The sequence below is a fragment of the Austrofundulus limnaeus genome, unplaced genomic scaffold (assembly GCF_001266775.1).
Source record: "Austrofundulus limnaeus strain Quisiro unplaced genomic scaffold, Austrofundulus_limnaeus-1.0 Scaffold114, whole genome shotgun sequence".
Classification (NCBI taxonomy): Eukaryota; Metazoa; Chordata; class Actinopteri; order Cyprinodontiformes; family Rivulidae; genus Austrofundulus; species Austrofundulus limnaeus.
The window spans coordinates 1,159,606-1,184,971 of record NW_013952516.1 but is presented as its reverse complement, the minus strand read 5'-3'; the positions used below and the strand labels follow the sequence as shown (position 1 = coordinate 1,184,971).

At 38.7% G+C, this 25,366-nt stretch overlaps 2 protein-coding genes across 3 annotated transcripts in view; both read left to right on the top strand.

Moving 5' to 3' along the window:
* The window catches only part of LOC106521731 (transforming acidic coiled-coil-containing protein 1), a gene marked incomplete in the record, with an annotated part of 14,730 nt that extends 5,770 nt beyond the window's left edge, over positions 1 to 8,960 (top strand). The window contains 10 exon segments of the mRNA XM_014014425.1: positions 1,207 to 1,261; positions 1,379 to 1,460; positions 3,096 to 3,142; positions 4,147 to 4,278; positions 4,378 to 4,454; positions 4,658 to 4,701; positions 4,874 to 5,034; positions 7,083 to 7,189; positions 7,317 to 7,437; positions 7,544 to 8,960. Coding sequence (XP_013869879.1) covers positions 1,207 to 1,261; positions 1,379 to 1,460; positions 3,096 to 3,142; positions 4,147 to 4,278; positions 4,378 to 4,454; positions 4,658 to 4,701; positions 4,874 to 5,034; positions 7,083 to 7,189; positions 7,317 to 7,437; positions 7,544 to 7,612 — 895 coding nt within the window.
* A 5,358-nt stretch (positions 8,961 to 14,318) lies between these two features.
* LOC106521730 (pleckstrin homology domain-containing family A member 2) overlaps positions 14,319 to 25,366 on the top strand; it is a 26,297-nt gene continuing 15,249 nt past the window's right edge. Inside the window, exons 1-10 of one of the 2 annotated variants that reach the window (XM_014014423.1) lie at positions 14,319 to 15,181; positions 18,021 to 18,181; positions 18,326 to 18,382; positions 18,615 to 18,663; positions 18,794 to 18,891; positions 21,122 to 21,259; positions 21,769 to 21,858; positions 21,970 to 22,038; positions 22,183 to 22,253; positions 24,095 to 24,158. In XM_014014423.1, the coding sequence (XP_013869877.1) occupies positions 18,041 to 18,181; positions 18,326 to 18,382; positions 18,615 to 18,663; positions 18,794 to 18,891; positions 21,122 to 21,259; positions 21,769 to 21,858; positions 21,970 to 22,038; positions 22,183 to 22,253; positions 24,095 to 24,158 (777 nt within the window). In that variant the 5' untranslated portion in view covers positions 14,319 to 15,181; positions 18,021 to 18,040. The remainder of the gene's footprint in view (positions 15,182 to 18,020; positions 18,182 to 18,325; positions 18,383 to 18,614; positions 18,664 to 18,793; positions 18,892 to 21,121; positions 21,260 to 21,768; positions 21,859 to 21,969; positions 22,039 to 22,182; positions 22,254 to 24,094; positions 24,159 to 25,366) is intronic. The other variant, XM_014014424.1, reaches the window with a different exon arrangement.

The window sequence follows — 25,366 nt, the reverse complement described above, 5'->3', positions numbered from 1 at the left end:
CACACACACACACACACACACACACACACACACAGGCCTTATCTGTGTCATCAGTTGATACTAAACCACAAACTCGTTCTTGTCACTGCCACTGTAGATAATCCTAAAGGTGCACAAAGAACCTGAAATGTTCAGTTTTCTCATTTTAGCCAACTGTGGTTGTATCTGTGACTCGCTGCTGTGTTTTTGTTCACTTTTGTGTTTAGGAAGGGCTTGTTGAATTTCATTCATATAGGTTCATGTAACAATCTGTTACAGTAAAACTTCTGTAATCATACATTACTGTATGTATTGGTTTGTTTTGGTCTGAGAACGTTTCTTGGATGACATTAGGGGATTTAGTTGTGAAGCAGCGCCCTCTTGTGGCTGTTTTTTTAATTACTTAGGTTTAAAACCATGACACACTACATACTAATTTTTATGCAATATTTTACATTTATTTGTGATGCTTTTAACCATACAGCTTACAGCCATTTATTACAAGACACAAAAACCATTAACCAGATGCTGTTTGTCATTTTACATTCAAGGCAGCTATGAGAGGACTGGTAGAACATTTCAGTCTTTGAGTAAAACTGAGGAAGACTGGCRTAATCGTTTAGTATGACGGTCATCTTTCTCACAACAAACAGTATTTTCTGTGTGCCCTTTTTTCCCAGTTGCACTCGCAGTCTTCCTGTTGCAGTCTTTGTTTCCTACACTGCTAGTCCTGCCCTCACCTTGAGTTTAYGTTAACTCCTGTCACGTTCCTTGACCTTTCCTTTGTCCATCGTGTCATTCTGTTTCCCTTCTCTCTGTGTGGCATCAGGACTGCTGAACAGGTCCATTTCCTCTGTGTTTTGTTGTAAGTACAGAGCAACTGAGCTTTGCAACTGCAGCTCCCTTTTAAACACATTCAGTTCACAGAAACCTGGTTTCAGTCTGAGAGTGAAGGTGGAGAAAATGTGAGGAAAATATTTGTGAAGTAAAGGACAAAGAATGTCAGTGGAAACGTCGTAATCCTCCTTAAAGCTCAGAGCAAATTTGACAAACACTTTAGTTAATCTGCTTTCTCTTCCGCACAATTTAACTCAGCACTGTTGAGCTCAACACACKCAGCAAAGCTTTGTGCTTATGGCTGGCAGGCTTTTTAACGCTTTCTTTTCTTTTAAGTTGTTGTAATGGTTCACATGTCCGCACACAGAGTTGTTGATGTTGTCTCCTCAGGAACTCCTGTAAAGTGAAGCAAAACCAGTCGATGCAGAAGGACTCAAGCAAGCAGGTAAGCTTAGTGTTTCTGCTCTTCAGTGTTTGCATAATATCTGACTCATGGGAAATAAATTAGCTCTGTATAACTGCAAACAATTCRGAGAGGTGACGAGCTCTGCTGTCGTTCAAGGACACCCACCACGGAGGCCATGCTACAGACGAGGAGAAGCTGGCGAGCAATTCTGGGGTCAAGTCAGAAAAATCCCAWAACGGTGAGTAAAAGAATGAAGTTGTCTTAAAATGGATGATAATAAAGTCACAGTTCATCCTGTTAACTCAGTACTGAACAGAGGTTGGAAAACCTTTAGTTTGGTCAGCATGCATTGGCTTTCCTGTGAGCAAACAAAAGCAATGATCAGTCAATACTGGGCAGCAGCAGCAAGGTCCTTTCTGCCCACAGCTACACACACACACACAAACACACACAGGACTTTTATTATGTGTGTGTGACGTGTGGAACACAAAGACAAGTCTGTTTTTAAAACCGCTGTTCAGTCAGCTGTCTGTGCAGAAATACCTTTATTATAAACATTTAAAACAGAAAATATGTTCATAGATTGTATTGATCTCTGCTGTAGTTTACACCTGAAAGCTCTTTTCCCTCAKATATATTGTTTATACAAATTGTGTGCAACATTTCTTTGTTATATTATTTTTTTATTCACATTAATTCAGAAACAATTTTACAGCAAATACCCTAAATCAGGGATGTCAACATTTTCACCGAGGGCCACATGAGAGTTATGGTGGCCCTCGAAGGGCCAATAAACTTTGACGTTTCATGTTTAACTTTGACTAAACAGAGTTTTAACACGTCCTCTTTAAATCACTGATGAGAACACTAAGTGTATGACTGCCTAAATCTGAAATAAATACAGAAATATTATTTAGTTTATGGTTGATGCTGACTTTAAGCAGCCTATTTTCAGACATTAATACTGTGCTATCCAACTAAATTGCTCAGTTACTTGAAGCCAACAGCTCAGGGACAGGAATTTATTAAATTAATTTTATTTCATTTATTTTTATTAAATTTATTTTGTTGCATTTAATCATAAATTAAAAGTTTACCATTGATAAAAGAAACAAATTTCATGCCAAGTAAAAAAATAATAAAAATTTGAGGGTGGTGGGGGAAGGGGTACCCCCCCAGGCGGGCAAGACAGGAGTCACCCACGGGCCACATTTGACCCGCAGGCCTTGTGTTTGACACACGTGCCCTAAATGATTTATTTATTTAAAGGTTAAGCTGCATAGAAATAAACAGGTAACATGTTGCTGCAACTCAGTGTTCTGARCTCAAACTTAGCTTCTCGTGTTTTTGATTTCTTGATGAAGAAATGATAAAAGAACATATAGAAGGTGTCAGGTTTGATTGAAAATTTTACATCTGAGTTGCTACATGCAGGTTTTTATTTTTGGAGCTTTATCTAGACGAKACTGCTGCTCTGAGGAAGTGTTTTCATGAAGACTGTTTGATATTTAACAAGGTTACATAGAAGACACAATGTTCGACACAGAAGGGTTCCAACAGATCACTGAACTGTAATGAGTACACGGAAATATAAAGGGAATGGGTAATGTTATGTGTATCTTGTAGGTTTGTTCTCAGATGAAAGACAGGTTTGTCTGCAGTATTTTTACTATTTTACAGTTAATCAAAACATCACTGAAGAAATCATGTTTTCTCAGTTCCTTTGACAGTAGAATTTAAATCATAAAATATATTTTGGGTAATATTTCATTTACTGCCACCCACTGGACATACAGGTGAACTGCATTACTATGAATTTACATGTAAATTACAGGTATTCCACAATTGTTTTTTTTTTGTTTTGTTTTTTTAGCTCAAGAATCAACATCAAAACCAGAAGAATCAGACTGCTGCTTCAAGGTGAGACACAATCACATCTGTCCTTTAGTTGAGACATTTATGTTGGCGCAAAAAGAAACTAAATGCATTTAAAGTAAATCTGCATTAAAATTACTTTAATTATACAGCTGTGTTTCACCTGTTACTAGCCAAGTTTCAAACTTAGCTAAGGTTTAGTTTATTTTCACTTCCACTAAAGAAGCATCTGCAGTGATGATTTCACAATTTATTTATTTATTTTTTAAAAAAGCAAAACATCTGGACTTTGGTTCTGTAGTCAGTTGTTTCGTTTCTCATCCGAGGAGTTCAAAGCTTTTAAAATATGACGAGGTGCTCTGTTGGATAAGAAGCGAACATTTTCAACATCAGAAACAAACTCGGCTGCCAAACATTTTACAATTGATCAGGAGGTGAGTCACTGTCCGAACTGAATCAAGTTTAAAAAAGAAAAGCACAAAACAAAAACACKTTGACAAGTCCAGGCATGTTCCAGCCTTTACAGTTAAACGAGCACTTTTCTTCACCTACATTTGTTTCTTTATGTTCACCTTAAATCAGCTACAATAAGACCGTTAAATCCCCGGTTTGATTTAAAATGTAACCCATCGCTCAGTTTAGGTTTACAGCCAACTGTGTTATAAGATGTGATGACGGCATTGAGCTGCAAGGCATCATGAGGTACTCTGTGTCTGCTACCATCTCCTCAGCTGACAGATGGATTTAGATTATCACACATGAGATAAGATTAAGTCTTAATCCAAGGAAGGACAAAAAGAAGTTTGACATTCATAAAAACATCTATTAAACAACAGCAATGATACAAGGAAACAATGAAGCAAAAAATGTTGCTTTATCATAATTTGCATTTGTAAAAAGGTAATAATAATAATAATTGTAACATTTGTTTAAATAAAGATGTTTTTTATCCCAAATTCCTCATAAGTTCAGTTTCAATGGTTGAACCCACGAGGCTTGGTGCACATGTAAAGATGGAGGTTAATGATGGATATCCTTCGTCTCAACAGTATGAAGACCAGTGCGAACTGAAGAGCTCATCGGGGCAAAGTGAAATGCAGAAAACGGGAAGTCAGGTCTTGGATTCCATCTGCATCAGCGAGGCAGAAAAACAGGCCGTTCTGGGCCTTATCAGAGAGGAGGTACACATCTGTTTGTTTTAGCCTCCCAAGGCTGCAGAGATCGCCGATAAAGTTCGACTCATGCCCAAAGTTCTGCTCACGGATGGTTTCTCCTTCCAGATTATCACGAAGGAGGTTGAAGTCAACAACTGGAAGAAAAAATACGAGCAGTGCAAACAAGAAGTCGAGGAGATGAGGTCAGATTACAAGCTGCTGCAAGCTTTTAGTTTGTCGTCATGGAAGAGAAACTTTCTCCATGAGGGTTTGACAGAGTAAAGAAACTTCAGATGTTTACATCGAAAACAGATTTTACTTTTTAGCTTTTAATCTGTGTTGGAAGTATTATTGCAGTTCAGTGAATGTAGTATTAAAAACCACTGTCTTTGTTTTTTTATTACAGAAAAATTGTTGCTGAATATGAAAAAACAATTGCTCAAATGATTGGTGAGTAAATTGTCAGTTAACTAAAACAATTTGTCAGGATATTTAAATTTACTGTATATAACATTTGTATTTTCATGCAAAGTGTGCCGTTTAAGTTAATCCTGTGTTACACTGCAAAAAAAAAGAACTTATTTCAAGTGGAAAAACAAATGTGTTTTTTTTTTTCTATCAGAGGACGAGCAGCGCAACACCCTGAACTTCCAGAAGGAGCTGCACGCAGTGACGGTGGAGAAGGAGGCCGCCCTGGCTGACCTGAACTCTGTGGAGCGCTCGCTCTCAGATGTGTTTCGGCGCTACGAGAACATGAAGAGCACACTCGAAGGCTTTAAGAAAGTAAGCAAAATCAGGACAAGTTCCTGGTAATAACTTGCAGAAAGATCTGATTGTGAAGCGGTGGGGAAGCTGTAAGAGGATTAGGGTCAGTGTGAGGCTGGAAGATGTGGTTGATCGCAGAAACGGGTTTAAGTTGATGGATCTGACAAAAAAAAAACATCAGATATTGAAGTTTATAGCAAACTCTTGACCTCCATGAGGCAGAACTGATTGGGAGCAGCTGTTGGTGGGGGGAGAGGTAACTGAGAGGTCACAGCTCTCAGGTGTGGGTCTGGAGAACTGGACTTCGGAAACATTTGAAGGAAAAGATTACAAAAAAAAAAAAAATCCCACAGAGACCTAAATGGGACATAATGCAAAATCCATTTTTTTAGCCATTAAATACATTTTTGTTGTGTACTTGTAGCCTCTAAGAGTGCAAACAATTTGGATTTAGTTTCTTCTGGTGCTGCGTAGATATTTTTATATTCTGTTTGGGTCATATTTTTCAATCTGTTCAGTTTTGTCTATTTTCTGTGACATTTTCTGAACTATTACATCAAATTATTTGGACTTACCAACCAGTGTTGTATAAAGTACCACAAAGTGATACTTGAGTAAAAGTAAAAGTATCTTACCAAAAATTTACTTTGGTAAAAGTTTAAGTCTGCTTTAGGAATATTATTTGAGTAAAAGTCTTAAAGTATCTGGTATTTTTTGTACTTAAGAATTAAAAGTAAAAGTATTAATTTAAAATGAGCAGTTAGATTTTCTGTAATGACAAATGTTAGGAGGTGACCTGCCCCCCCAAGAAAATGCAGAAATGACTATATTTTATTAAAATAATTAATTTATGTTAAATTTAGGATGCACTAGTCTAGCTGTTTCAGTTTATATACATATATCAAGGCTGCCCAAACATTTTCCCCAAAATGAAAATCTGAGGGTCTGCAGCCAAATGCAATAATATAATTCATGAAATACAAATACTTCTTAAGTACAGTCCTTTTTATTTGATTGATTGATTGATTGATTGATTGATGGCTTTATTGTCATTGTACCATGAAATTACCTTTAAGAACACCCATTCAAGAAGACACGACACACACATGACAAAAACATGGGCGAACAGGTGATCAGGTCATGTGACAACCAGCAGGGGTTGCGCTCTTTTTAAAAAGAAAAAAAAACAGGTTAGATGAAGAAAAAAAAACATATCAAYGAAATTTATTTTAATAATTATGTCCTGCTGGAGTGTGACATCATTTGTTTGTGTACAAACTAATACGGTATCAGAATTTTATATATTTATACTTCTCATTCAACCACAGTTAAATTCACTCTATCTAGGAGGAACAATTTATATGGATAGTGTTTATTTTTTTACAATAACAAGTTGGAATAAAAACAAGCAAAAATTAAATAAAAGTAACGGCTTTCTACTTCTTGACTTTTTAAAAAAATGTAAGGAGTAGAAAGTACAGATAATTGTGTGAAAATGTAAGAAGTAGAAGTAAAAAGTAGGCTGAAAAATAATTACTCAAGTAAAGTACAGATACCCAGAAATTCTACTAACGTACAGTAACTAAGTATTTGTATAGTTACTTTACAACTCTCTTACCAACTAGAATTTGGATGTCTTCATTCTGGCGTATTYTGTGGCTCTGGGTCAGACTCTGGTTCCAACATGTACAGCTGGATGGACAATTCTTCCAATGTTGACCTCCTTTAATTAATAAATAGAAAATTTCTGTCRTTATATAATYGTAAACCCCTCTATYAAACTAGAATAGATCAGTCTGGAAACTGTAGGGGACATGGTGTGAAGCATCTTGTTTGGATTTAAAGAGACAGCTTCAAAACGAGTTGACCAAATACACCTCAAAAAGAGGGGCTTGTGGAGTTGCAATAAGGAGGGATTCAGACCAAAGTATTGCAGTTCCACTTTATATAGACCCCAACTGAAAGATTTAAATGTGAAAAAGTTGGATTCAAAAGCAWGATATGTCTTTAAGTCAAACAGAGGCAGTAAAAATGTGTTAAATAAACACTGTTTGTTCTTCACACAGAATGAGGAGGTGCTGAAGAAATGTGCTCAGGACTATCTGGCCAGAGTCAAGCAGGAGGAGCAAAGATATCAGACATTAAAGCTGCATGCAGAGGAGAAACTAGACAAGTAAGCCTGGACTAATCAGAAAAGACTGAAATCTTGTATTTGTTGTTTAAAAACAAGGTAATTATTAATTTCATCTGACTGTGTTTGTATCTGACTGTGTGTTTGTGTATCTGACTGTGTGTATCAGGGCCAATGAGGAGATCGCTCAGGTGCGTGCCAAGGCGAGCTCTGAGAGCACGGCGCTGACCGCCAGTCTGAGGAAGGAGCAGATGAAGAACGAGTCTCTGGAACAAGCTCTGCAGCAGAAGGTAACGCTCCTCTTTGTTCTACATGAAACTTTTAGAACCATAATAAACCCATTAATAAACATTGTTTATGCATAAAATAAATCCATATTTTGTGCTGTTCCTGCAGAATCAAGAGATCGAGGAGCTCACGAAGATCTGTGATGAGCTGATTGCCAAAATGGGGAAAATAGACTGAGTTGTTTCGTCCCTTCAGCTCTGCAGCGCATGCCTCCAGACAGAAACRGCTCTCGCACTGTACCCCGTGCACACCATAAATCTATGCTTATGTCCAGATGTTGCTGTAACTTCTGTATCCTACAATTGCACTATGTGTGACCAGAACCTTACATGGTAATTACATGTGATGACTGTGTTTTGTTTGTGTTTTGATCTCCTTATGAGGTCTTCTGAGGTTGTTGGAGGTTTTGCTCATCGTGTCGGTGAACAGAATAGTTCAGGGTTTGTTTTGAACGTACATTTATGATTTGAAGGGATTCGAAGGAAAATTATTTTATCCCAATTTACAATCAGTAAAATGTATTTTTGTAAAAACTTGACATAGATTTTATCCCCAAAGAACCAAGCTTAAGGAAACAGTTTGGACCTGAAGGAGGTCAAGGTGTGGAGATAAAAACTGCACAAGAAAAGTGGGGGGACGAGGATTGCACAGTGGCCCTCGGAGGCCTCGTTTTGTTTGGCACTGATACTGAAGTCTGCTGCAAAATAGTTTCCAGCGTTTGCCTCTGCTGGTTGGCACTACAACACTTTAGGGATTGTGGAGAGTTGAAGAAGCTGAACACATTGAAATAACTCCGAGATAAATCTGACAATCAGAGTTTTGTCACTTTGTTTTGACAAAATAAGTTCCCCAGTCTTAACTAAACCATGGTAAAAAAAAAAAAACTGGAAATAAAAGCTAACTGAATAAATCAAATCAGACTGACTTTATATGTTGACTGAAGATGTTGATCGTTATACAACTTACTGGAGCTGCTGTGTGCAACAAGTTATTTTTAATCCTTCATCCTGTCGCGATTTGACCACAAATTACTTCTAACTTCAGGAGGTTAAAGCATAACAGCATTTATCTGCTGCTGCTCACGTGATGCACGTATTCACAGGAAGTAAATAGGTTTTTGCACATTAAAATTGATTTCTTTTATATARTTTTTCCTCAACTTTACTAAACACAATGTTTTCCCAGGGTGGCTGTTTATTCTAATGGTTAAGTTGACTGATTATCATAGCCTCTAACAAGATATTAGGTTTTGCTCTTTGCGTTTTCTACTGGAGGAAGTTTCTTTTCATCTAAGAGAAAAAGGAAAAGTTAATGGAGATCCCTGCTTGAGTCACTTAGCTTTGTTTTTGGTGCATTAACTTCACTCATGTGCCACAGAGTATATTTGTGCCAGTCATGTTATCTCCTGTTACTGTACATACTTCATTGTTTTGTATCATTAGTTGTTTTCTTTGACAATCTCACACTCGTGTGAAAGCAGGATGAATAAGTGTACAATTCCCTGAATAAATCCAGTTTGCTCTGATACACTTTTATTTATTTATTTTTTTGTGTGTTTGTGCGTTAGCTCAGAACCAACAGGATCATTTTCAAACTTCCTGCGCCGTCTAAACTGACTGCTGTGTAAAACTGAACCATAACTGTGTCGCCCTGTTAAAACAGACCCAGTTAAGTCTATTACTGTGTGCTGCTGGCTGTGCAGCATAGATGGAGATTACAGGGATAAGACTTTAATGCCCTCAGACACCTCCTCATTAAACCACCTCCTCTTCCAGCCCGACCCCCCCTCGTCCCATCCATCACGCTCTCATCCAGTTTCTCTCTGGACTCTTGAAGACATTGACCCATCAGCCATGAAGACTGCTTTGGCTCTGCTTATGTTCCTCTCTTTGGCCTTCCACAGTAAGTTTCTGAGACATTTCTGAGGGAAAATGTACCTCGGTACAGAGAAATTCATGTTTTTTTTTTATCTTGAATGCAAATATTTAAGATTCTCTGGATTTCTGGTGGTTATACAGTTTTATTTGTTTTTGTGTTTTGCTGCTTTTTCCATAAATTCTTTCAGAGTTTTTTTAAGTCACTTAACTAACCTTTAAATCATCCAGGAATTAAACGGCTCCTGAACTAAAAGGATGAACAAACACAAAACACACTCAATCAGAAACTAATTTCAAATTGGATCATTGTAATATTTTACCACCAAAAAGTTAATTCTCAAAGACCGGATGGTTTCCTGTTCCTTTAAAACGGGTCTGCAACCTTTACAATCAAAAGAACCATTTCTGCTCCTTGTCTCACTAATAAAATGTGTTCGGAGCCATAAAACAAGCTACAACTGTGATTATCAACAGGTGGTCTGCGGGCCTTTTCAAGCCTTTTTGGGAACCTTTACAGTCAGTGGAGGTGACATAACAAAACAAAAAACTATGTTATTACTATACACATCAGTACAAATAAAAAGACTGTATTCATGTAAACAAGAAAAATACCGTATATAGTTTATACCAAACTTCACAAAAAGTAGTTATTCAGGCATTTTTTACTAATTCGTCTTATGTAGTCTTCAAATGATTTGAAGGTAATGACGGTGATGGATTTGAGAAAAATAAGTTGTATTTAAGTAAACAACAGGCTAACATGTTTTACTTTTTGTATTAGTAGTATTGATCACATATTTGCATACAAATAGATTTCTGTTTCGGGTATAAAACTCAAAACTATTCTATCATGTTTGGTCACATTTTCAAAGAGCCACATGTGGCCCTAAAGCTGCAGGTTGCAGACCCCTGTTCTAAAACATGACTTTCATATATTGTTCAACTTTGTATAAGTTTTTATCCCTGATAAGACTCTTTGAACAACATCTGAACAGATACAGAAAAAAGGAAAAAAAATCTAATTATATATATAGAATGTCTAACAAATCATTGATAAACAACTAAAAGGTTAGGAGAGTCTGGCTGCTGATTTTCTAAAATATAAAGACATTTGTGGTGGTTTAAAATTTTTGCATAGAACTATATTTTCAGTCAGTGTAACGACTTTAACTGTATATAATCATGCGTTTGTGGAGGGAACTGCTGGCTGTGCCTTGGTGCCTGAGTCCGGCTCTGTGTGTGTGTTCACATATTGAGCTGAATGGAGGAATGTGTGCTGATGGCAGCATGAATATGTGTGTGTGTGTGTGTGTGTGCACTCACCTGTTGGAACATTCATGCTTAGTTTCAAGCCAGATGCTCTCTCCTGTTCTGTCTGCGAAGGCCGTGCTCTCAAATGTCACACCTGCGTGGCGTCCAGTGAGGATGACTGTAACAGACAGGGCTCCACTTCCTGTCCTCAGTACGCTGACGCYTGCTCCACCATCACAGGCCCGAGTGAGTCATCTCGCACACAAACACACATTTACATGAGGACATGCAGCACAGGTGTTCTCACTAGAGGTCAGCACAACACTGACAACTAACTCAGGTCACAGTTTAGGGAAGTTAGTGGTTTAAATAGATCTCGGTCTGTTTGCAGTGACAGCAGGAGCTTTTTAAAGCTATAATGCAAAGAGCAAAGTGTTTGTCTTAAAATTAAACAGTACACATATATACTGTACATATAGTTATGAGAGAGCACAAAAGGTGTAAAACGTTTGAGTATTTGTGTCAGAATATACTGTATATGAGTGATAATAAAAACTAGCCTCTGTGTCTGTTTGCTGGAGGTTGGCCCGACTATTTATGGGAATCACAGACTTGTGCATGTGTTAGAGAAAAAAAGCTGTTAATGTGATTTACAGAGTCAGCGTCTTAATATCTTTCAGACACCGTGATGAAGTCATGCACATACAAGTCCTTCTGTGACAAGGCTCGCAGCGGCAGCTCTGGAGCCAAGATGGAGTGCTGCTTCGGGGACGACTGCAACGGGCCCCACCGGAGCCACAGCCACGGGGGCCACCGCAACGGCGCAGGGGCCTTGGCCTCCAGCCCGGTTGTGCTGATCTCAGCCCTGCTGCTGAGGGTGGCCTGCAGTCAGCTCTGAACCCCACCACCCCCGACCCCATCCACCCGCCTCTTCTTTCCCTCGTGATTCACCACCTCCTCCTGATCACTCCATGTTCTCCATCCAAACTTTAAAAAAGAAAAGTGTTTTAGCTGCAGGGAGTTCCTGGTGGTTTGAGAACAGGCTGATGTCTGTGGTGGTGGTCTGACCCACAGATGCAGGCTGCATTTCAGCAGCTTTTCTTTTATTATCCCTGAAGATGTGAATAGTAGTCTTTTAATAGAGGCAAGACGAGATGATGCAAGACGAGAACTCCGTGGTGAGTAAATGTGTGAAAAGTGAAGGCCTCCTCATTCGCAGCTCCGGCGTAGCCAGGAGGACTGGGTGTGGGTTTTAGTAGGCGCTGCAGAGCGCGGCTTGCTTCACACACTGTACAACCACATTACTCCTCTGTGTCATCACCGTGGTGGTGGTATAACCGTTTTGGTGCTTGCATGCTACTCTGAATAAATCGTTCACACCCTTTTTTATATTTCCGTGTGCATTTAAGTCCGTCTGCAAGATTGTCACACAAGCTGCTCAACTTTATGATTTTCAGCAGGATCGTGAAAGTCTGGGGAAACTTTAAGACTTCCTCTTGCAGCAACAAGACTTGAATTCTGTGCAGTCACTGCAGGATATGAAATCAGAAAGGTAGGTCTCGGGCCTCATGAAGGTCATATGACGTGCAACCACTTCCTCTAAACGGGAGGTTGTAATTTTTCACTCAAAAGGAGACAAGAAATGCAATAAATAAATAAATAAATAAATAAATAAATAAAAGAAAAGAAAACCGTTTCCTGTAAATACACTGTTAGAAACTCAGAATTAATCAATGCTGCACACGTGTGAAAACTCTCCACCAAAAAAATTGGATTAGTCAAAGAGTGGAGTGTTGAAATAAAGGCGGTTTTGGCCAATTTGTCCTCTGAGACCTCTTTTATTTCCCTCCCTTTCAGGAGTTGCATCATGCAGTTACCTTTGTTTGAATGTAACAAAATATGTGAAGCAATCTTTTAGTATTGGCAGCAGAAGATCTGTGGTTCTTTACATTTAAGGAGCAAACATGCATCAAAYACATTTCAGCTTTGCAGAAAAAAAGATTTCGCAATAAAAAAAAGAAGCAAAGACAAGAACAGAACTTAGCAGGATGTTAAACCTTGCAAAGGTTATTGAGCAAAGCAAGAAGATTAAAAATGTTTTAATTGTGGTGCAACACCTTTTATCCTTGCTGCTTCCTGTTGGAGACAATGTCGGGAGACACTGTATTAATAATCAGGTGACAGCTTTACATTAGTATGTCTCCTGAGTAAACAAGTTGATTGTCTTTATATTTGCACTTTAGAGACCAAACTGTGGATGGAAAATCATGAGTTGCAACTCAACCAGTGAAAGTTTCTAATAATGATGGGTCCTGAAGCTCAAAGAGAAAAATATAAGGTAAATCTGTGAACTTGGGGAATGAATCAAGCTAAAGATTTGAGTCGTATTTGATTCTGACATCAGTTATTAAACTCAAATCAAACCGATTGGTAAAACTGGATTTGATCACTTTTAAAAAAAWTTCTGGATACAATCATTTCCATTTATCTCTTAAGCCAACAGAGATGCTACCCTGTGCTTTTATTACCTCAAGGTTGAACTGTGTCCTGTTTCCTCTTTAAGTTGTTCCTAAGAAAGCAGTCACAAAGTTACAAATGCTCTTAAATCCAGCTGCACACAGACTACATGTTGCATTCAGGTTCGATTTTAAGACCTTTTACATCAGTGGTTCCCAAGTGGGAATGAAAGTGAGAGTCTCCAGATGATTTCTAGTAGCATCAAAGTTGTTTGGTTTGTGTTGTAATAGAATAGAATAGAATAGAATAGAATAGAATAGAATAGAATAGAATAGAATAGAATAGAATAGAATACAGAGGAGAAATTCAGGTGTAACAGCAGCAGCAGATACATCAATTCACAAAACAATATATTGCTATGTGACATTATCAACAGTAGCAATAATAATAGAATTGAAATTTTTAAATAGAATAAAATAAATGATGCCCACAATTAGCAAAGTTTTCATATGTAAACCAGTCATTTCTGTCACAAGTTTCAGCAATTGTTATTTTGCAGGTCGAAAGCTGAAAAGTTTTAAAACCACTGATAGGAGGTGATCTTGTCTTTCACAGTTATTTTCTTAAATATACTTATTGTTCTAACTTTATAAACCTTCAGGTCTTTAATTCAAACGTATGTCGAGGCCTTGATTTCTCTTCGTGGTCCACGCCTCTGAAATGAACTCCTGGAAGATCCCAGGATGGCAGAATGTATGAGTAAGGTGAAAACATATCTTTATTTTAGTATTTGCTTGATGGTTTTTACAGTCCAATTCATTTTTTAAGTGTTTTGTTGGATTGTGTAAAAAGTGCTGTGGTGGGAATAAAGGCTGGCTGATTTAGATCCAAACAGAAATCAAATAAAGAACCAATAAGTGCTTGAAATAACCCTAATGTAAAAATATAATTTGTTCAATGATTGCAAAACAACCAGAAAAACAGAATGACCAGAAATGCATTATACCCAACAGAATAAAACAAATAAAATGAACACAAAAACAATGTTGGACATGCACAGAACTTTAAAGATTATAAACTTACAAGGAGGTGAAGATAACTAAAGTGTTCAGATTAAAAAAAAGAAGCTGAGTGAAAGACAGGGTTCTGAAAGGAGCTCACATACAACGATCATAAAAAAATTAATAATTGTCATATTTTTAGTAGTTCAGGGTGTCTGATTCTTATCTGTTTGGAATAAAACCTGCAACAAGTAAAAGAAATGTTCAAAGTTGCTGTGCCACGACCTTTAGTTACAGGTTTTATGTCAAAACATTTGCACAAAGAAAAAAACTGTGCTATTTTTCTCCCCCAACAGATAGAACATCATAAACCAAAAATATTACTTCTCCTCTTTGGGGACATTTCATCAGAGCTGTGGCTAACATATGATGAGCTCATAAAACGTTTCAGTTTTGTTCTTTACTTGTGACAAACTTTAAATTCTGTCTTTTTTTTTATTCTGGTACAGATCATTTCTGTCTTATTTCTGCAAGTGACATTCCTGTTTGTCCACGTGAGCACTCCCTTCTTGTTACAGCTCTTTAAAAAACTAAAACACCTGGTTCAGCAAAGAATCTGACCCAGTTCTCAGGTTGTCACCTGAGGAACAAACAGGTGACATCACACAAACATTTTCTTCTTCCTGATGAAAGCTGGTTGCAGAGATGGGTGTCTATGGTGCTGGAGGAAAAACAAACAAACACGAAAAAAAAAAGAGGTTAAAATGGGCAAAAAAAAGTCAGTTGAGCTCAGCTTTCTGTTCCTCAATAAGGTCATGAGCAGCTGCAGCAGAGGAGAGGAGGAGGAGGAGGAGGAGGAGGAGGAGGGTACAGCTCAGGGGACGCATAGATCACATCCGGGGGTTGGTTTATTCTAATACAGAAACCCGGAAAAAAAAAAAAGTCCAGTCTTCTGTAATCCGATCACACAAACAAACTGAAGGACGGTGTGAGAGTGTGGCGCGAGCCGGTCCTCTGAATGTTGTCAAAGTTCTCCGAAAGTTGGTCTCTTTAATTTCCTGCTATGATCGTCGGAACCGGACTCGGTTCTGTCCTCCTGCGCGCTGCTGCTGCTGCGGATTGGGGCGCTGCCTGTGGCGCACACTGACTCTCCACAGAGGGTAAGTGTCTGTCCACACACACATAGGGCCACTTTACCATTGTGTGTGTGTGTGTGTGTGTGTGTGTGTGTGTGTGTGTGTGTGTGTGTGTGTGGTAGGTGTGGCTGTTAGTCACAGCAGCTCATCTGATGTGTCAGTCAGGTGTTGCTGAGTGATCCCATCTGATCACATCTTATTTCCTGCTCACATTATTCAGGCATCCCATGACCACCAAATAAACCTTCAGTGACAACTCGTTTAATTAACTTCACTAATCAGTAAACCAGTCCAGCTTTAAATACAAGAAAAGTATCACTTTTATGCAACATTTACTTTTTTTTTCCACCTAAAGGTGATAATTACATGTGGGTTTTGTTAGATGGGGTTGTCATATCATGTCAAGAGTTATAAAATAGTATTTGTGTGTTCATGTGTGTCTGTTAGCAAAATATCTCATGAACTGGACTAACTTTGATGAAACTTTCAGGAAAGCATCATTCGATGATCATCTAGTGCAGGGCTATTACTGCAGGACAACAGCACAGGGGCCGAACATCCAGCAATAAAAGTCATTATGTAAATAAACCAAGTATTACAAAGATCTGTTACCTTTGAAACAGTTTATTTTGCTGCATTTAATCATGAATACAACATACAGAACCAATAAATGTAGTGAGAGTAAAACAATATAAAAAACAAAAATAACCTTATATTTAACACAAGGCTTTGACATTTCTGACTCGCCAAATTTTTAAACCAATTTTATTTTCACTTTCATAGTTTTGTCTTCAACTGCTTGTAGTTTTAAATGTCTTAGATGTTCATAGAAATGATTTTTACCAGCTTCTAGCAAGATACTGACATTTTTTTAGATACCAAACATGTCCATGTCTAGCTAAAAGAACTTATAGGAATTAAAGTAGAAAACMCGGGGTTTGGACTTAAGGGATAAATGAACCAATTGGCGGGCCGCATTTTGGTCACTCCTGGGCTGGATGTGGCCTGAGGGCCACCGGTTGATTAGCCCTGATCTAGTGATTAAAATGTTGGATTCAATCAAATTTAAAATAGAACTGACAAAGCTGGTTGTAGTTCAGACAGCTTTACAAATATTGATACATCCTTAAAGTGCTAATCGTTGTATTGGATCTTTGTTTAAAACTTTAGACTCCAACTTATAATATTTGTTAGCAAATTCCCTCCAGGATGGATCTAAATGAAACTTTCATAAAGTTAGTCTGGAGTTTGGAGTCAAAAGCTAACTGACATTAGCCAACACAAACTGTAGCAGATACTGAGCTATAATTTTTGAACATTATTTTCAGTGTTTGACTAAAACAGTTAAAACTCTTTCACTTCTCCACATAAGATGATTTTTGTCTGCTGAGGCCTGTTGGTTGGTGGGTGTGCTCTCCATCCATCCCAGCTGAGCCTGTCTGTCTGTCTGACAGGTTGGAGACGTGTGGATGTGTGATAACTCTGCTGTGATCTTTGTTCAGCTCTCAGACTCTGTTGACGTTCGGCGCCTGCACCTCCTACATTTCTCAAGCCGGGCCTTTCTTAATATCGCCCACCCTCTACATAACATTTAATGGTTAAGTTTACCCAAAGCTGGTTAAACCTGACCGCCGCTTCTCTCTGCTGTGATTAAACCAGATGTTTTCAGTTGCCCAAAATAGTTGGTGTGCAGGATGTGTGTGTGTGTGTGTGTGTTTTGTTTCTATCTGTGTGACCTGTGCAGTTCCATCTTCATTTTTCCACCCTCCCCTTTTAAAGTTTTCTGTAGGTTTGACCTATTTTTAAAGGCAAACCTGCTCGGCTGACGCATCTGAAGCTGAGCCTGGGTTTCAAAATGAGGCGTTTTTTTCTCAACCCATCATCAGTTTAAAAATAACTCAACAGGACTTCCTCTGGAATGGTGAGGAGGCAACCTGCACTCCTGTGGGGTGTTTTTTATTTTTTATTTTTCTCATATTTCTCCTGCTCTGCTGGGTCACATGTGTGAATGTTTACTTAAAAAATCACTAAATGGGTAGCAATAATTGGTAAAAATGGCACTACTTTATAACTTGTTTAAAAAAACTGTCTCGGATGTGACCTAGTTAGTATTATGACTTTTTAAAAAWTTTTTTAAAGAGCTTCAATATTGGGAAATGTGGGGAAATCCTATTTAGATTTTTTTAAATTTGATGCATCCAAAAGCATTAGATTCCTCTATATTTAGTCTGCAGAAAAGCTAAAGAAAGAAAAACAGTCCAGCTTCACGATGGACTGATAAAACAATAACTTACTGTGAAACTTAAGCCACAAATGAGACCACAACACAGCAAATCTGATCAAGATATCGTGAGAGTCTGAGCAAGTTTCAGTTGTGTTGAGAGTTCAGCCTGCAGTTCAGCACATCACACACACACACTCTCACACACACAGACGACATATTTTTAATAAATCCTTGTCTCCAGCTCCCCCTCTTCTCCTCCTTCCAWCCTCCTCTTTCCTCCCCTCTGTCCAGTGGAAATGTGCCTGTGTGCAGATGTGGAGCGCAGCGTGTAATTTTCGGCTGTGGTGGAGGGCCTCAGCTCAGCCTCGGGCTCTCAGGGTTTGCAGCTCAGCCTCAATCACGTCACATGAAAAACTGCTGAGTGGGTCTGTCTTCCTGTGTGTCTCTCTGTGTGTGCGTGTGTGTGTGTGTGTGTGTGTGTGTGTGTGTGTGTGTGTGTGTGTGAACAGCAAACGAGGGATGAGTTACCCTCCAAATCTGCACAAATCTGCTTCGCCCTCATCCAAAGAATCGGTTCCTTTTCGTCGAGTCCTAAAACTTTTAGCCRCATCAACTCGTCTCGTCTTGTGTGTTTTCCAGTGATATGTGATAGCGGCAGCATGCCGTACTTGGACCGGCTGAACCGTGTGTGCGGCTTCCTGGACCTCGAGGAGAAGGAGAACAGCTGCCGATTCCTGAGGCGATACTTCATCCTGGACACGCTGGGGAATGTCCTGCTGTGGTACATGGACAATCCTCAGGTGCTCCTCCCCTGAACCCTAACATTTAACACCCGTCGGCTCAAAYGGCGAGAGCGGCTCAAACGATCAATAGGAGCCGAGGGGAACCTTGGACTCTGAGCCCGATGACGACTGTGTGTGTTTTGTGTTTGTGTTTGTGTGCAGAACCTGCCCAGTGGAGCCAGTTCTGTCGGCAGCCTCAAACTAACCTACATCTCTAAGGTATACCTCAGCTGGTTCTTTTTGTTTCCCACCACGTGTGATGTGTGGCTGCACAGATCTAGAGGTTTGCTCTGTGTGGACCTCAGACTTATCTGCAGCTTAAAATCACATGCAGCTGAGGCAGAGTTGGCGACGCTTACCAGATGTCAGCTTGTTCACAAAGATAATAACATCTGGGCTGTGCTGGCGTCAAGTATTCACCTCCTTTTTGTTTTCTTTTTTTAATCGTCAGGTGAATGAAGCTACAGCCAAGCAGAAGCCCAAGACGGAGTTCTGCTTCGGTGAGTTTCAACACTGACGCTCTCCTTTTGTGGTATTACACAACCACATTTTTTGTGTGTGTGTGTGTTGTTGTTGCACACGTGCTGAAATGATCTCATGTGGTCGTTGTGGATCTCTCTGTGTCGGCAGTCATCAATGCAGTTTCACGACGGTACTTCCTCCAGGCCGACGATGCGAACGACATGAAGGACTGGATATCTGCGCTCAACAAGGCCAGCAAGATCACAGTAAGGGGCCGCTGTCCTGCCTCCTGTCCACGCCGGGATAACAGAATGCCCCCTCCACACACACACATACACACACACACACACACACAAAGTTTTTGGCGAGACAAAGGCAGTCCATTTCAGAGCATGCGGAAGCCAAGCTTTGTGGCCAACACGCTGTCGCGCTGTGTGAATGGGGAAATTGTGAATGTGCAAGAAATCGAGAGATAACAGCGAGACGTAGACGTCACTGCAGTGAAGGTGACAACGTTTAGTTTGGGCGCGTTTTGCATACGATTTGAGTATTCATCTGGGGGCCCTTTGTTGACCGCCGACGTCCCGATGTCCCGCGGCGCGAGCAGATGTCGAGCAGAGGAGCGCCTCTGTCCTCGCCGTTCACCTGCTCACACGCACAGGAAGCAGCGCTGCAGCTCGCTCTCTCTTTCGCTTCCCCGTCAGAGAAAGTCAGGTTGTGGCGGGGGGCCAAACTGGTGGCTTTGCAACTTTTTTTTCTTTTTTTTTTCTGAGCTTCAATGAAAAGGTGCGAAGCGTGGTGGACAGGATGTGAACTTAGCGGTTGAAACAACAKTTATTTTAGCCTTCTTTACGGGGAGAGGTTGACATATATGCAAAAAATATATATGGGTGAGAGGTCATGAGATACTTTATAGGAGAGGGAGAAAAAAAGAAAGACGATAAATCATGTTTAAAGTTTTGAACTTTCTAACCTTCAATGGGTTCGTTTGAACATTTGTTTCTAATAAGATATTTTCAGGGACGTAACTATCTGTGGCTGCTAACAGCTCACAGACATCTGAGCTGTAACTTCTGTTTGCTGAAGACTTCAATTCAGTTCAGTCGTATTTYACTGTGGGCTAGAGCCGTGGGATATAGAAAAATGATCCATCTTGTAATATTGATGTGCACAATATCATGTAAAGGATTCAAAATAACTGTAGACCCAAACTGCAAACAAAGACATATTAATTTAACACTCAGGTTGAGCACCTCTCCTCCAAACGGAGCCGACACATGAAGAGTGATCATAGTAATGACGGGATATGTGGGTTTATTATAGTGGATAATAGYGTCACAACATTCAACAATCAAAAGGAAAAAAATTGTATAGGTCTTCTGAACGGGTTCTTCTTTAATGAAACGTTTCGTCTCTYYTCCAARAGACTTCTTCAGTCTGAGAGTTTCAGGCAAAATTCAGGCTTTTGAGTCCTGCCTCCATGTGACTGATACTCACATCACATGGCTATCGTTCACACCTAATTAACACCTATTGTTAACAGGGGGTGGAGTGATACTGCCAATGGCAGCGCTGTATTCAACAATAAAATTACAATCACAGGTTTTCTTGAAATCATGCAGCCACATATTTTTAAAACTTGTTAAAATGATTCATTAAACTGAGAATTGAGTCAAATTTAATTGTGCTAAAATGACCTCAGCACATTTTCATATTCCTACATTTTAAGATACTTTTGATCATCCTGACATTATTCGAGGTTCCAGATTTGTCTTCCTAATCAGGATAACACATTGATATTTATGTTTCATTTGACGACCTTTAGGTAGGTTAGTCATTCTTTATATTTTTACATAATGTAGTTGTTGCAAAAGTTTTAATCAATTCTGTGTATTTCCTCACATTCCACCTTGTGACTAGTCCTCGGTTTGATGTGATGGGTCACATGTAAGACCTTCATTTTTCAAAGGCACTGACCTTTGCTGTTAAATAAAGAGCYTTGTCACAGAAACCACAATTTTTCAAAACCTGACATTGCATTAAGTAAAAACATTTGTGAAAATTCGATTTCCTCTCAACTGTGTTGCAGTACTTGGTTAATTTTTTAACATTGTTGTTTTGTCATTTAAAATAATGTTTGTATTTTGTCATAGTAACTTTTATTTAAACTGGGCATTTAAATGTTTAGTTACAGAAATAATTACTTTTTTTGCCAGCATCAATTTCAAGTATGTTTAAAAATGACAAACAAAGCTTCTACATATTAAATATTTAAGTACTCTCTGTTTGCTTATCCAAATAAAGCAGATGAATGTTATATATGAGATATTGCAAACCTACACAAACAGATTTTAACTTTATTTCTGTTTGCGAATCGAAATATTTGCTGCGTCAGTAAGCTGTTTGGATATAGAATAGTTTGGTTCTCTGGTGGAAATAAAACTATCGCCACGTTAATGCTGACTGCCTGAGTAACACTGTCCCACCTGTTGGCAGGTTCCTAAACCCTCCAGCACCTCTGCACCTCCCAGACCAGACGTGACCGCCGAGATCAGCGACTCCCAGGGAGGGAAGAGGCAGCACGCCTACAAGACGGAGGTCATTGGTGGAGTGGTGGTGCACACGCCAATACAGGTAAAGAAGAAGAAGCTCAACATCAAKTAAAACAGAAGAATTACAACATCATCTTTGTAACAATCTATAAGAAACATTTCTATGTTTAGATGTATGAACTGTGTAAAGAGAACCAAGATCAAAAGTAATGTTAAAGCTGCTCCCAGTGRCTCATTATGGTCACCATGGTAAGGTAGACAGAAACAGTCTCAAAGTAGGCCTCAGACCAGCAGTCACTGTGAGAAAACARCAGAAGCAGCAGAAAAATGCTGATTTTTTAAAAATGTTTTTATAAAGTTCTATTACGGGGTTGTGCATGATTTGGTTGTTTTTGCATGTTTTATTTCATCATTAACAACAATGAAATCAATGACCTTCAGTCACAAGAGCTTAAAACAGGGGTGGGGGTGGGGGGGATCAGTTTATGGCCAGCAGAGAAAAATGTTGTAAGAGCAGGAGCCGTGTATTGAACGATTATGTGAAGATGGCGGCTGCAGCTGCTGAGGTGTTTCTGCTGCGAACCGTTTCAGAATGAAAGTGAAGAGACGAACGGAAAGGAGAAGAAGGGAAACAGACCCGGTGTGCTGCGATGTGGTTACTGTGTTAAACAAGGAAATGTGGTGAGTGCTTGGCCTCGTGCAGAATAAATCTGCCTGAATTACAAAAAATAAAAATAAAAAAACACAAAGCACTGGGTGAGCGGAAAGTTTAAATACAGCGTGTGTTTGTAGAGGAAGAGCTGGAAGAGGAGGTTTTTCACCCTGGATGACAAAGCAGTCAGTTACTACAAGTCTGAGGCGGTGAGGAGAAGTTTTTCTTTCTTTCTTTCTTTTATTTATTTATTTATTTATTTATTTATTTATTTATTTATTTATTTATTTATATTTATTTATTTCTAGCTGGCGCTGGTGAGTAACTATGGTCTTTGTCTGCTTATGTCTCAGGACAAGGAGCCTCTCCGAGCTGTTTCACTGAGAGACATTCAGAAAGTCCACGAATGTCTCGTCAAGTCGGGGTGAGTCAGATTCTGCCCCCAGGTTGACTTCCATCCCCCGCCATGAATGAAAGTTCAAATATGAAGATGTTATTTAGATAAGACGCTCAYGCAGACAGAACAATGTGTTGGCACCGTTCCAGGATGTCTAACTCTTTTACTCAGCGCTGAGTGATGAATCTCCACACGTGTTTCACAGACGTTGCAGCACCGAGGCTTATCTCTGCTTGCATTTTCACCCCCCCGGAAAATTAAAGTGATACTTTCAAATCTCTCGAGGTGGGGTTCTGTGGAAGAGTCATGAACAGTTAATATCTTACGTGTTTGTAGATAGCGCTGAGTACGACCTCAGTTTGGAGAATCAATGAAAACACAAAAGTGTTCAGACCTTAACAGCTGTATTTTAGTTTTTACATCGAATCCTGTTTTTTCTTGTAAGTTTTTATTATTAGACAATACATACAATAATATTTTGTTAAAAAAATGACCAGAGTTCACTGGAACAAGTAGGAGGTTTTTGAGATTGGAGTTGCTTTAAAATGACAACAATCCACTTTGGTCTTGTTCCTGCTCTGACTAGCCTTTAGCTCATCAATCAATCTGTCAATCCTCAGTTTCTCCAGAATGACGCTGTTTAAAAAACTATTTACAACAGATAAAATATTATTGTTCCTATAATTCAGTGGTTCCCAACCTTTTTAGACTTGTGTACCCTCTGAGCCATTTTGTCATACCCCTAGTACCCCCTCTGTCAAACATCATATTGATTCTCCAAAACTATAATGTACAACAGCTGATTAAATTAAAATTATTTATTTAACCCCCAGAACATTTAATTCTCAGGCATTTTATTTTTTTCAACTCAAATCAAACATAAATATAAAAACGTTGACTTGAAAGTGAATAAGTAATTAAATAAACAAACCAGGTAATGGCAGGTGAAGGAAGCAGCAGCGTCCAAAATACATTGTATTGTCTTAAATACATCAAATACCCCAAATGAGCAAATTCTGTGAGATTCTATGTTTTATACCTGTACTTGATTCAATTTTGTGTTAATTCTGTTATTCTAGCTGCAATTTTCACATTGCAGAAATCATAGGGCCCTACATATCCCAGTCTTGTTTTTATTTATGTTTTTACATACCTTGGAAATTTTTCCACATACCCCCTGTATTAYGCTCGCGTAYCCCAAGGGGTACACTTACCCCTGGTTGGGATTCATTGCTATAATTCAAACAAATCTTTTTCACAGAAACCCACTTCTAGATATATTAAATGTGCTCCTTATAAGTTCTGATTGATTTTGTCTTGATTTATTTTAGTTTTTTTTTTAATGCACCGAAAACAAACAGTATATTTCTTATTATTGAATAAATATGAGTAGTTTTTATTCCCATCTTTTATTTTTTGAAACCAACAGTATATTACATAATGTACACATTTTGCACTTTGGTAAGGCCCTGTCACACTAATCAACTTATGCCAACTTATGAACATTTTAAATACACATACGTAGAAGATGGAATTGAAAAAATCAACAGGAAGCTTCATTCCGGCGTGTACATAATGTAATTCTAACAAATTTATCAAATATATAACTTTTATTAGCAATTTAGAAATAAAAAAGTTTCATAATTTGGCATAAGTTGTCTAGTGTGACAATGTAAAAAAAAAAAAAACTTTATTTAACCAAATTCATTTATTTTAACCAAATTAGTTTTGTGAAAAGTGAGCTTTGGTTCCATACAGTATAACCATATAGTTAAATGGATCTGTTTGTTCGTACATAATGTTTTCTTATATTTTAGGTAAATTAAATACATGCAGATTAATTAAATAAATTCATTCTGCACCTTCAGGGACCTCCTGCTTCGAGACAACCTGTTTGAGATCATCACCAGCTCCCGAACTTTCTACATCCAGGTAAAATCTGTTGCTTTTCTTCATGTTTGCTTTTAAAATAATTAAAAAACAGAAGGAATCCTTCAGTTGCCTTAATACCCGACAGAGTTTTAAAACAAAACAAACCCAATCCCAGGTGCGTCTGTGTTGATGCTCTGACATGTTTTTCTCTCACCGCTCTGCTGCTGATGTGTACCCCCCCCACCCACCCCCGGCTCCTTTTTAGGAGCCCAAACAAGTTGTTTTTGCACAGAAGATGCAGCCACCCGTTACCATGACAACAACAATATCCTGTTCCTCCCCCTTGGGAGAACAGCTGAATTGAGACGTCGGATCAGATGGGAAGTGCTAATAGAGAAGGAGAGAGGGCTGCGAGTGTCTGATCATTTACCAGACAGGGGGGGGGGTGAAAAAACAAAACAAAACACTGAAATAAACAAAAACAGATGAAACCAAAACCGATTTTCACAGCTTAAGTGCTGACCTACAAATTAAAAAAATGATTTTCTTAAAGTAAAATTGTATTAGTATGAGTCAAAGGTGTTCATATTCGGTAGAAATGGTTTTTGTCAGTTGCATATTTAAGTTCAGAACACTGGTTTTTATTGCAACTGGAAAACTGAAATTATTCATGGTGACATAATTTAAAGTTGAACCTTTTTCAGCTGTTTCACGATAAGTTTATTTATTTTCTAATCCCCCATAGAACATTGTAGTGCAGGGGTATCAAACTCTTTCACAGGGGGGCACATGAGCATTATGGTGGCCATCAAAGTGCCAGTTGAAATTAACTTTGACATTCCTCATCTCTTTGCTATGGCTGAGCACTGCTAACAAAAAAGAACTGAGCTCTACCTGGTATTTCCTGCATAGAAACAGCGTTTTAATACGTCCTCTTATAAAGACTGAAAAGTACTAAGTGTATGATCAACTGAATGTGAAATAAATACTACAGAAATACTATTAAAAGTAAAAGTAAGAGTGTTTTACTCGCTGATGAGTTGTAGTGAGTAGCTTCCATCTTGAATTCTGAACTCTCCCACCTTTCAACAGGGAATCCCCACGTATAATCAACATGCATTGTGGGAGTTGTGGTTTATGGTCAATGCTGGCTTTAAAGCAGCTTATTTTGAGACATTAAAACTGTGCTAATCAACTAAATTGCTCAGTTACTTAAAGCCAGCAGCTCAGTGGAAGGACAAGTATTATTATTTTTCACATTTTAAATT